At 36.2% G+C, this 12,867-nt stretch overlaps 1 protein-coding gene across 10 annotated transcripts in view; it reads right to left on the bottom strand.

The window, feature by feature from the left end:
* Window positions 1-2,695: 2,695 nt before the first annotated feature.
* The window catches only part of plekha7b (pleckstrin homology domain containing, family A member 7b), an 82,406-nt gene continuing 72,234 nt past the window's right edge, over window positions 2,696-12,867 (bottom strand). For 8 of the 10 annotated variants that reach the window (XM_028434197.1, XM_028434208.1, XM_028434236.1 and 5 more), the window contains 4 exons: window positions 12,427-12,560; window positions 9,701-9,849; window positions 6,896-7,051; window positions 2,696-3,278 (listed from right to left, as the gene is read on the bottom strand). In XM_028434197.1, the coding sequence (XP_028289998.1) occupies window positions 6,909-7,051; window positions 9,701-9,849; window positions 12,427-12,560 (426 nt within the window). In that variant the 3' untranslated portion in view covers window positions 2,696-3,278; window positions 6,896-6,908. Of the gene's footprint in view, window positions 3,279-6,895; window positions 7,052-9,700; window positions 9,850-12,426; window positions 12,561-12,867 lie in introns of those variants that run through there. The other 2 variants (XM_028434225.1, XM_028434187.1) reach the window with 2 other exon arrangements.

Below are 12,867 nucleotides of genomic sequence, written 5' to 3'. Positions count from 1 at the left end.
CAAAATGGGTAAAAAATACTTTAAAAAAAAAAAAAAAAACTTTATTGAAAAAGGTAAAAAAATAAAATAAAATAAATAAATAAATAAATAAAATGTGACTATTCTTCTTTAAAACGCATTGAAATCACGTAAATTGTGCAATCACGTTTTAGAACAGTAAGAACAAAATTCTTTGAGTCAATTTTTCTTGCTCATTGCCATTCTGGTTTTATTATTAATAAACAACAGTTGATTACTTGACTATAAATAGTCAGAATTAAAAGTAAAGCTACCCAAGTTAAAGCTGTATATTCCATGCTGTGCAGCATGACGTCTGTACTCCAGCTTTCCCTTTATTCTTTTTTTTTTTAAAGTGAGCATGTATGTTGGGGAGAATATTCAGTGATTCACAACTCTTTAATTATTCAACAAATTCCATTTCTTACATATTAAAAAATATAGTGTGTGTGGAACTTGAAAAATGATAAAAGAGCATAAAATAATAGTTTGAAATCAAAGCACCTATTGCATAGGCTTTCTGCTGGGTTTTGTATTTGTTCAAATGGAATACAATCTGGATCCCCACAGTGTGCAGCAGGAAGCAGCAGCTGTGTTTCCACTGTAGTCTAATCCTCACACATAAGTAACAATCACACTTATCCCACTGAAGATGGAAAAAGGCGTCGCAGGGAATCAACATCGAATTTCAGCAGCTTTTATGCCTGTCAGGGGAACAATGTTGAATATGTTACAAATACGTTGTGCAGTGCTGTGAATGCTTTATTATACACACAGGAACAAGGTCAGACTCCTTAGCAGTGTGTCAAGAGTTTCCCCTATTTAACTTATAGACATGATTTCAAAAGGCTTAACCTGATCTATGTCACTTTAATCCCTCCATAACCTCTGATGTGAGCTCCTACCTTTTAAGGTTTTTTTTAAAAAATTGGACTTACAGTATTTATGTCGCGTTGCACATCTTTTTCTGCAGGTTTAAAAAACTCCTCTTGAACAAATGTCTGAGTTGTGCGTCTGGGCAGCAGCAGTCGTCTCTCCTCAACTGAAAAACACATCTCTGAAGCCAGTTAGTATTTAGTCAAGGATTAATGTGGGAGGCCTTGATTGCATTTAACAGAACAGGATCCAATTAGCATAATAGCCTCTCTTTCATTCTCTTTGAAGTCCAGAGCACAGAATAACAAATGCATACGAACCACCAGCCAAACGTCAATACATGGAAATGCCACAATCCTCAGTGGAGGGTCTAGGGTGATGAATATTATTATTTTCAAAAAGGAGAAACTTTTTTGTTTTGTTTTTTGCTAAATAAGCAGAACTGAGGGTGCGGTTGGCCTTTTTTTTTTTTTTGCCACCAGGGCCTCAGTAGGGCCCTGAACCTGGAGGAGAGATGGAGGCAGAAAAGGATGTAGCAGCTGAGGGACATGTATCCCCTCTCTCTCTCTCAGGTGTTTTTCAAAGCTCACGAGGATGCAGATGAGAGACGGTAATTACCCTCCAATTAAAAGACAGAGATGTCACTTGGGAAGGGGGACGCAACCACAAAGAATCAATGATCAAATCAGGGGTGTAAGATGATCCATGTATCAGGATAACTAGCGTTTGAAACTCCAGTGTCTGCTAACGGAAATATATTCATTCACTGCATGATTTCCCTTTTGGAATTTGAATCTCAATACATGCATTTCTAGGAGGTTTCTTTCACAATTGCTGTGCAGTCAAAGTTCATGATTTAAAGATATAAAGTCTTTACTTGTGAATCTTGAGTTAATAGTTTTCACCTTCTTGGATGAAAATACTTGGAATTAAAAATGCCCTTTTGAGATGGAAAAATGCTTTGAACTGAAGAAACATTTCAAACTGCCTCTTTTTTTTTTGTATGGAAAGTTCACCTCCTTAGATCATGCCATAGTTTGGTTCTCTTCTCAAATAATAGAATGAAGTCTGATAGGTCAAGACAATCAATGCGAAAAGTTCAAAGAGAATCCACAAGCATGGAGAGTGCACATTTTGTACTTCCTCTTTGTACATGATTTGAATAAAGATATAGATAATAAACAGCATCGTTTAAAAATAAATAAATAGGTTTAAACACTCAGTCCTTTTTCTGGGTGAGAAATCAATGATCTAATGATGATAGATCAGAGAGTTATTTGGGCTGAGCTTGGATTAAACTGTCAAAGTTTATTGGACGGAAACAATTTAAAGTATGTAAAATCCTGTTTAAGTTGAGTTAAATGAGTTTAAAAATGGCTTTTTCGTCATGATTTTGTATTTGATAATGATAATAAATGTCTGGTTAAAGGTGCACAATCCTGCCGCATACGCCAACTTTGTACAAATCCAATACTGAAATTATTAAATTAGTCGTGGTAGATGTTGCCGCTTCTTTAGCACACAATGACCTTAGGATAAGTAGGCATAGTGAATAGTTATTTAAGTTCTCAAGGGCCGCTTAAAAGATTCACGGCTGCTGCCCATGTACACAAATATGTTGTGTTCCCCGGTACATTTTTTTTTTATTATCTTCATAGTCAACATATTCAAATTATGTTTAAAGACAGAAACGCAAAACCTGTTAAACTGCACAAATAATTAGACATGTGACAAACCTAATCTTGTGTTAATATCTTTTATATTCACATTCTTAGAAATTTTCATGGCATAACCTTTCAAAGTCACACAGAAAAAAGGCAACGGTTATTCTTCTTCCAGATGTAAGCAAAAGTCAAATTCATTTGGCAAGCCTAAGACAGACTGGCAGTGCTACAGGTAGAGAGGTGAGAGTTCAAGTGTTGGAAGAATATCATCTAGAAAAATACTATCATTGTGATGCATTTAGTTCGTCTTGATCCTAACACATCGTACCTGATGAGAAAGTAAGCTTCCAACTGAAATCACACAGCAAGAAAAAAAAAAAGCCATATGCTCACATCTTGAAAACACTATACAGTGTAAAATTCAAAGTGCAGTTACGTGTAAAAATATGTTTTTTTTTCTTCCTTTATTGAGATAAACACTAGCTAGAGAGACATCCTCCACAGGTAATGATAAGCACAGCAGCTTTCTTAGCATAGACATTTCCTCAGAAAAAAGTATGTAGCTTTCAGAAGCTAAAAGACACTCCAATGAGTCAATGTTGCATGAGCCTCACAGAAAGAGTTAGATTACTGCAGCTTTTCTATTGCTTTTATAAAAACATGTCCCGTGATTAAAACCAAGTCCTCCAGTGGCTTGCGTTCATTGTGAAGCAGCAGCTCAGTGTCCAGAGATAGCTTGAGCTGTGAAATGAAAAGAGATTAAAACAATGTCAATTTAAGAAGACATATTAATGACAAAATAATTGGAAAATGACCAAAAAATAGGGAGGAACTTTGGGTTTTCATCAGCTCTTTTCCTTCTACAGTCTAAAGTCAAATAATTTAGGCATTCGGATACACAAATGCTCTATAGTCACAAGTCAAACAAAATTAAATAGAGAGAAAATCCATATAATGATTAAAAAAAAAATACTGTATAAATATGTCCTGTACAATTTTGTGCAAGTCAAACAGGTAAAGCATTTTATTTAAAGAGTAGAACAAAGTTGTGCCATGCTGCCTCACATGAAAGGTCAAAGGTTAGTGTCCTATGGGATAGGAGAGTTACTGCTATATGATATGAGGAGAAATTATGAAAACATGTATTATCGATTCAAAGAGAAAAAACAGAGAAAAAAATAAATACAATGAAATAAATAAATATTGACGCAGTAAATCATGAAAACTTTCAAATTCTAAATTGGTTCTGAATTAAAGATTGAGCGACTGAACCTGAGATTATTTAGAAGCAGGGCAACAACACTGAAACTTTGAATTATAGTAAAAGTAGTTTAAACCAAAAAGGGGCATTTTATCAGCAAAGGTACTGCAACACATTAAAAAACAACAGTTTGTTAAGTTTCTACAGTGTTTTCAAGGGTAGATGTGGCACTTAGAATGGAAAAAGTTAATATTTATTGCGGCATTTGCTCAACTTGTGCTAGAAAACTCTTCATTGATATCAGCGCAAAGAATGTAGCAGTTTTTATCCACAAATTTTAAATAACATTTGTTAAAATAAGTAACAGAAAAATAAAAAAAAAAAAACAAAAACAAAACTTCCTGATCACTTTGTGAAATACTGTTATAGAACACAAAGACATGAATAATGTGAGATTAGGCGGTCAGTAAATGCACAGAGCAACATTTTCTCCCAGTACGTCCAGTTGCGGTGGGGGGAGGGACAGTGCGAGTATTGATTATTAATTTCATTAATACACAAGGGCATTGATATATACTGTATATATATACACATTTCGTGAAACATTTCATTCAAAAAACTCAAGTCTAATAATTGATTTATTGTTTCATTATGACTTAAGTCAATTGCTTCATACTTTTTTTTTTTTTTTTAAAGCTGACGGGTGTAAAAACACTGTACTGTAACATAAATCAGTGGATCATCAGTGCGTCAGTTGTTCTCTATTTTTAATTTACTGTGTAATACCAACTTTATTGTTTACAACTTTAAAAATGTTTAAACCATGAGAGAATTATTCATTGTGTTTCGTTCTTTATTTACCCTTTCTGCTTGTAATAAATGACATCACGTCCTTTTCGTCTCAGCATTTGTTTCTATTGGCTGTTTACTTTGCGGGGCGTGTAAATCAGTGAATCTGTGATCTACTATATAGATCACAGATTCACTGTATATCTATATTTGTGGGTGCAATTTCCCTGGTTTAATTCTATGGGACATGTGCATGATGAATTGATAAAGTTTGCACCAATGCTGCGGTTTAGGTAAAATCTCATAAAAGACATTAATTCGAACAAATAAAACTATTTATTTAACATTTCTTAGTGAAGGGATGCTTATCATCCATGGTTAGTAATTAAAATACAAACAGATGTAACTTAGCGAGCAGACTGAGAATAACTTCATCTATAAATTATGTGTGTGGCTCACACTTCCAGAGGAAACATGGTGTATGTGTGTGTGTGTGTGTGACTCGCTACTCCTTCGTGGGCTCGCACACACACACGTGCTTCAGCCACGTACATGCAAGCGCTCAGTGACTCACATCAGGTTGAAATGCGTGAGACTTGAGAGCTTTGCTAGTATATCAGGGCGAGCGCGGCTGCTCCTCCCCCCTTTCCGGTCCAACCCTCTGTCCGGTGTAACCCACATTGATTCCGCAGTGATTTCAAAATAAACGTCTGGTGGGTGCTCTAGTAGCTATTCAAGCTCTTCAGCTATTGGCTCTGGCCGCACACATGACTAGCTCACCACTGTGATTGGCTCCGGTAAGGCAAGGCAAGGCAAGGCAAGGCAAATTTATTTATATAGCGCATTTCATACTCAAGGCAACTCAATGTGCTTTACATGATAAAACATTCAATTGTTTAAAATCAATAAGAACATTTAAAATCATCAGTAAAATCAATAAGAACATTTAAAATCATCAGTAAAATCAATTAAAATCATCAGTAAAATCATCATTACATCAACAACATGACAAAAAATCTCTCTCTCAATCATATGCAGTAGAGAAAAAAAGTGCCTTTAACTTTGATTTAAAAATGTTCACATTGGATGCTGACTTCAGCTCCGCTGGCAGTTTGTTCCACTTCTTTGCAGCATAACAACTAAAAGCAGCATCACCATGTTTACTGTGAACTCTGGGCTCCACTATCTGATCTGTGTCCATGGATCTGAGAGACCTGCTGGGTTCATACCTGACTAACATGTCACTGATGTCACTGATGTATTCAATCACTGCACCGAAGCAGAGCTGTGCAGTGATTGGCTCTGGGTGCACACATGACTCTAGTGGCTCTGCTCCGCGCTTACGGTAGACAATTTTATGAAATTATTCATTAACTGTAGCATTGCAGTACAAACTAATGCAACATCGCACAGCTTTGAACCAAGCTGCAGCTATGTAGCAAGTATGAGCTCTGTCTGTCCCTGAACATCAGAGACATTTGAGGCACAGACATACAGACTTTTATAGAGAAATACCTCCCTGGTCTCAGGTGAGTTTTCTTTTCTGTATTTACACATTATTTTGTGTTTCATAAATATTAAATAGCCTTTATACTACACAAATGCACATGCATTTGCAAATCCAGCTATTTTTCGGAGCAAAAAAAATACGCAATAAATACTAAGATTAACCTTTTTTTATGAATATAATAAAGAATTGTTGTCTCAGCAAAAAAAGTTGGTTACATACGTAGTTTAAAACAAAAAGGTCTCAATTTAATCATGTTTAAAACTTCATCCAGCCATTTTCTTTTACAATCTACCTATAGGCAGATGGTCACATTAATAAACACCTGAAGGTAAAACACTTTTTTTTTTTTCATTTAAAGAGTGATGGATGGAAGGGTTTTTTCCATCTTCCTTCTCCAACTGTAGCTACATTGATATGAGTTGTTTCACTTCTTGCTGCCAGCCTACAGATGGAAAGCTAATTGGTGCTGAGGAATGCAGCTGTGCTGACTGCTGAACTGTCAAGGTGCTAAAATCAGAAGGTGTCTCTTTTGTTAATTATACACAATGCTACAAACAGTCGCGTTTGTTTGAGCTCATTCTTTCCTCATCCACCCATAAATATTTTGGCAGGGCTACAAAATGAAACAAACAAATAATGAAAAAAAAACAATTCACACACAATTATCACAGTGGGATGAGCAGACAGCCTGCAGATGTTTGTTTTGATTATGAAGTGTGCAGAGGCGGGGCTTTCCTAACCTCCACAAGGATACGTTTTTTTTTTTTTTCTCCCCTGTAATCACAGCAGAGCGGTGAGCATGCAGTGTGGAGCAAAGTCTCGTTTCAGAGACTTAGGAAACATGCACTCAGGCCTTACTGTAGGTTCAGGATCAGACAAAAGTGTAGTGAATTCCATTGTTTAGAGGAGAAGGAGGTGCCAGAGATGCAGGAGGAAGAGGAGGAAGAGGAGGAAGAGGAGGCGGTGGAGGCGGCGGTGGGGGAGGAGGGGTGAGAGTGTTAACCTGTGGTGGGACTGAGGAAAGCACAAGAAGAAAAAAGAAGACAGCAGTTTGTCAGTCGACTAACAGCTCAGAAGATTCACCTTTTTTTTTTTTTTTTTTTGCTACACGGAAACATCCGCCTTCTGTCATTTAAACATTTCATTTAGAATCCTGTTGCTGATCTGTGTTATTTATTAATTTGGTTGAGTATTTGTAACATACAACAAGAATGATACAAAGTATCATCTTCCATCTTTTCCCCATTAACGTGAAACAAACCCACAAACATTATGGAAGTTCTTAAATTCTTTCAATCACTTTTCACAATAAATCATGTTTGAAAATTACTATAAAGCTTTCAATATTCTTCTTCTTCTTATTATTATTATGTTATATTATATTTAAAAGATAATGTATCAGTATTTATCTTAAAAACATTATAAAACCCCATATTTTAATGCTTTAATTTGTTAATTTTCCACTCTTTCTCTGAGGTACCCTCTGGAGTGCCACTGCGTACCCACACTGCTCTACTCAACCATAAACAATAAAAAAATATTTAGATTTTTTTTTTTCTTCCATTACTTTTGTTACAAATTAACATACAGTAAATTATTAAAATTGTATGTATATGCACTGTATATGTTTGCATAGTATTCTTGCATAATGAAAAACCAAATGTGAAGTTTAAAATGTTATTTTGTGAAGGAGGGGGAGGCACCTATAAGTTCTTTGAACTTCTGCCTACTCCTTTTGAGCACTTTTCTCCTTTAAATACGTGTTATGTATTGTACATAAAATGTGTTTTTTATGCTGCTCAAATAAACAAACAAACAATGTGAGGCTCACTGTGATCCTTTTTTTTGTCATTTCCATCCTTTGAATTCAAACAGGAATGAAGTTTGAAATACGTGCCACACCAGGTTAAACTGTGGCTCATTAACACTTTTTGAAATTACAAAACTATGAACTCGTCTCAGTATTTTCGACAGGTGATTACAAAAGTAATCCATTCTTACAGAATCCACAATTCCAACAATTCCACCCGCCTCTTTGATATCTTCTGTATGTAATTGTGATTGATATGCCTGCTTTCATGCCAGCTTCACTGAACTCTCTCATGCATAAGAAACACTTCTTTTAATTTAGGATTTTGAAAGTGCTGCAGCGTACCTCAGTGGAACACCAAAGGGAGAGAAAGTCATTGATTCAGCCTCCACTGACAAGATGCCACCAGTTATCTTCCCTGGCATTTCTCTATGCTAGAAATAATGTTATAATTGTTGACTTTGCTTCACTGTGCATATTAAGCTTCCACACGCGCTGACAGCTTGAGTGTTACCGTGTGTGACAGATAGAAGTGTGCTCGGTTATGTGTGTGTGTGTGTGAGCGAGGCAGATAGACTGACAATCTGCTGCAGCGGTGGTGAAAATTAACTTGCCTGTCTGCTGTGGAGTATGAAAGAGATCAGATGTGAGCGCAGTGTCTTTTATGCAGGTTCAGAGCTGCGTTCAAAGCGGCAGCAGCAGTCGTATGGAGATGGAGAGCTGTTTGACTGGGTCATTGATCAGCACACAAAATGCTCTCATCAAGAGATTCCTCCCCTGCTTCAAACATCCTACACGGTTTGCAATTAGAAACAATCCAAGCTCCTATTAAAGAATAATGTTAAGTTATTAGGTGATGACACTGCACCTCAAACCCTCCTAATCAATCTGGAATCTTTGAAAGGCTGCTTCCATCTTCTTTTCAATATGTCGATTTAATGCATTTGATAGCAACCGTCAGCCAGGGTTGGGGTCAAATACATTTGTCAATTACAATTAACTTTTCAATTATTCATGTTTAATTACAATTCATGTTTCTTGGTCGGTATGTAACCTCGGGCAATCTCAATTAGGATTATGATAAACAGCATTTTTTCCAATTACATATAAATTACAACGATTATTTTCCCCCTGAAAGTCAATTACAATGATGTTCTCAATTACTAAAGTACAATTAATCACAATTGTTGAGCCTGAAATAAATAACCTAATAAAAGGGAAGGCAAGGCTAATTTGTTTGTATAGTGCATTTCATACACAAGGCAACTCAATGTACTTTACATGATGAAAAATTGCAACGAAAAATATTCAACAACTTAAAAATCAATAAGAACATTAAAGTCAGCATTAACCTTCCTCTTGTGTTAGCATCTGTTATGATAACTGGTCCTAAATCAGCTGTAAAATACGCTAAAAACTAAAATCTATCAACCAATTTCTTTCCTATTTCATGGTTTGCTTGTTAGGCTTCTCCTAATCAATGAAAATATAGGTTTTAATATTTTTGGTGTGGGCGTCTGAGCCTTTTCTGAGTCAGTGTGGGAAAGCTTGATATGAAACCTATTGTAATAATTGTTAACTACATACTGTATGTGTAGAACTGTAATATGATTCCCCAGTTTTGCGTTAAATTATAATTGACAATTGTTATAGAATCTTAATGCCAATTAGCCAATTCTCTGAACCCAATTCCAATTTAATTATGACTATGACAGCAACACATTTTTTTTTAATTACAATTATAATTATGCCATAATTGTTAATTAATAGATAGTTATTATTTCAGTTGGTATTTTTGATTGAAACAACACAATGGCTCCAAAGAACAGGAAGAGATATGATAATTGTCCAACCTGCGACTAGTTTGCTTTTAAGCGAAGCCTCTGAGGCCAGAGCGAAGGACATTGTGATGATCCTCTCCTGCTCCTGCAGTGCAGAGTCCAGTGCTCCCAGTCCCACATCTGGCTGGTCCACAGAAACAGTTGGTGCAATGTTTTGCACGCTGTAGCAGAAGAAAGATAGATAGAAGATATTAGAGTTAATGCCAGGATCGGACTGTGACAGTCAAAACCTGCAGTTTTGGGATGTTTTCCTACAAGACACCAGTGTTGTGCTAGTTACTGAAATAAAGTAACTAGTTACCATTACTAGTTACTTCATTCACAAAGTAACTCAGTTACTATTTTGATTACTTACACCAAAAAGTAATGCGTTACTGGAAAAAGTAACTTTTGAGTTACTTAGAATTAAAGAATGTATTATTTATTTTGGGTCATTTGTGTCCATACAGCTTCATATCAGTGCTATAATAACATAATAATCCACTGTTGATCAACTGCTATAAAACAACCATAAATGATATGCATATAAAGCACAAAACAGCTGCTCCAAAATTAAAACTGTAATTTTTCAGCCTTAGCGCAGTAATGTAAAGTAAGCTGTGCATATTCCAGGTGCACATTCTGCTGTTGAAAATGCTTATAAAAATAAATGTGGAAAAACTAATTCACAGCATTTTTCTCAGCTACACAATGCTAAACATATCAGGCTAATGAGCTGCTGTTAGCGGTGACTCAGCAGTAGCAACATGCTGCATATTTACCATAACATACCGTGCAATAGGATAACAGTCAGTCCGTTAAAATCCAGCCGCAGCGTTAGCTTAGCTTCGCTGATGCATCTTTTGGAGACAAAAATAATGCGCGTATTTCCACTCTGAGAAGCTCGTCCTGTTCTCGCATTGACTCGCCATGATTGGCGCACGTGATGTAAACAGAAACACGCTGACAATGCTTCTTCTTCTACTGTTTTACCGTGTTTGGCACGGCATCCCGCAAAAATATGTAGCGCCACTGTAAACAGGAAGTACACTGCTGCTAGCAAAGTAACGGACAAACGCACCATATTGTAATGGTAACGGCGTTATTTCTTTAGAAAAACATTGCATTACAGTACTAGTTACTGTCAAAAGTGATGTTGCGGCGGTAACGCGTTACAAGTAACGACACACTCGGGTATCAGGCAACAATCCAGTTTAATATTCGTTTAATATTCGTTCTACAGAGCATCTTCATCTTCTTCTTCATCTTCTACGGCAGAGGTTCCCAACATTTTTCAGTTCGTAACCTCATTTTGATATCACCAATTTCTGTCAACCTCCAGAGACATTTTACAATTATTTGTTTTGTACCACGTTTGTTATAGTGTGTTACAAATACAGAGTAGGCCAGGGTTAGTGCACTAAGTGACAAGACTGCATTTTGTTTGAACTACACTGAAAAAGTTGAAATATAGAATACAGTTGCTTAATAGTGTGTGTGTGATTATGTGTTAATTTGAAAACAACTATAAAAATATAATTTCAATCAGTAATTTCATAATTTTGTTTAACCAATTGCTAGGTGACCCTAAATGGGGTCACGACCCCAAGGTTGAAAAACACTGTTCTAGGGTGTTTGGACTTTGCTTAGCCATCGAGGGAGGCGGGGCAAATCTGAAGATACAACTACACACTAGAAAGCACTCAGAGAGCGCAGACCTCCACCATGCCATAACACTGTCACCTAAATGTTACAAAGATATTGAGGAAAATCAATGTATTTTTAACAGTGGTTTTCTTCCAGATCCAGATTAAACTTGATGGGGTAATAGAGGAACCAACCCAACATTTCTCAGTCAAATTTCAGGAACAATGGTCAATTACAAATCGAGATAGGAATTTTTGAAATTTTGCCAATGAGAATCCAAAATCCAGAAGATTTCATCACAATTCATCCCCTACTTTTTGAGTTAAACTGTTCACAAACAGACATGCAGAGCAAACAAATAAACAAATATTGTTGGTTAATACAAAACCTCCTTGGCAGAGGAAATTAAATTCCTTAGCAGGAATCACAGCATTTGAACAAACAAAGAAAAACAAATTTTTGTGGTAGAGCCACGTTACATAATTTCATGCTGCCATTTTGAACTATGACCAATTTGAGCATTAATACAGAGAAAGAACAACAAAATATATAGTCTGCTTTTGTCTTGTATATTTTTTCTCTTATTTTGTGTTTGTTTTGTGCATTATAGCAGTCATTTCGTATTATTTTGTTCGAGTCATTTTTGTGAATTTTTGTATATTTTGATGTGTGTGTTTTTTTTTACTGCATTCAATTTGTGTTGTCCTTTTGAACAATCGTTTGTAATTTTGTGTATTTTTGCTGTTATTTTGTGCGTTTCTCTGTCATTTTTTGTGCTAACTTCGGGGAGCTGCACAAAATTAGACCGAGGGCCACATGTGGCCCCTGTGGCCCATGTCTGGTGTACTGTATGTGCTTAAGTCAGACTCAGAAGTGAAAAAACCAAAAGCATATCATACTATACTTTCTTTAGGAAGTTGCAGAGCCTTGCAGACTAAACATTGCTATTCTTTAGTCCATCTGCATGTGATTTATAATATTTACAGATACTTAAAGTTTGCCAAAGAAGTTATTAAATAAATGAAAAACCATTAAATAAAAACTGTACAACTAGTTGGAGTATAAGACCTGCCTGTGTAATGTTGAGAAAACATTTAATATATTTCAAGTACCTGGACTTAGCCAAGAGGTTTTTGATGCGCTCCACCTTACGATGACGCTCCTCCACCTCCTGAGGACTGAGCGGCTCCTCGGGCTCTGAATCCACGTATCGCTCTGGTATCAACACCTTCTGAGGCTTGGACAGCTAAAACACAATCACAAATTAAACACGTATGAAGAGCAACCTTTCTCAAAGAGTGGTCTGCGGACCACTGGTGGTACTAAAGAGACCCCTAGTGGTCCGTGGTCAGTTTATTGTGTTTTTAAATAAAAAAGTGTTTCTCAAACTGCTCGCTATCGACTCCAATAAATTCTATGAAAAAATGAATTTGTGTCTTTAATTGGTTAAGTTGTCCTTAGTCTGAAAAAGTTTGAGAAACACTGACGTAGAGCAATCCTTCAGTTTAGCAGAAAACACTCAAACCTTCAAACATATTTGTAGTTTTCTGATT

Source organism: Gouania willdenowi, chromosome 3 (genome assembly GCF_900634775.1).
Source record: "Gouania willdenowi chromosome 3, fGouWil2.1, whole genome shotgun sequence".
NCBI lineage: Eukaryota > Metazoa > Chordata > Actinopteri > Blenniiformes > Gobiesocidae > Gouania > Gouania willdenowi.
Note: the sequence above shows the minus strand (reverse complement) of the source record. Positions and strands in the feature narration are given on the sequence as shown.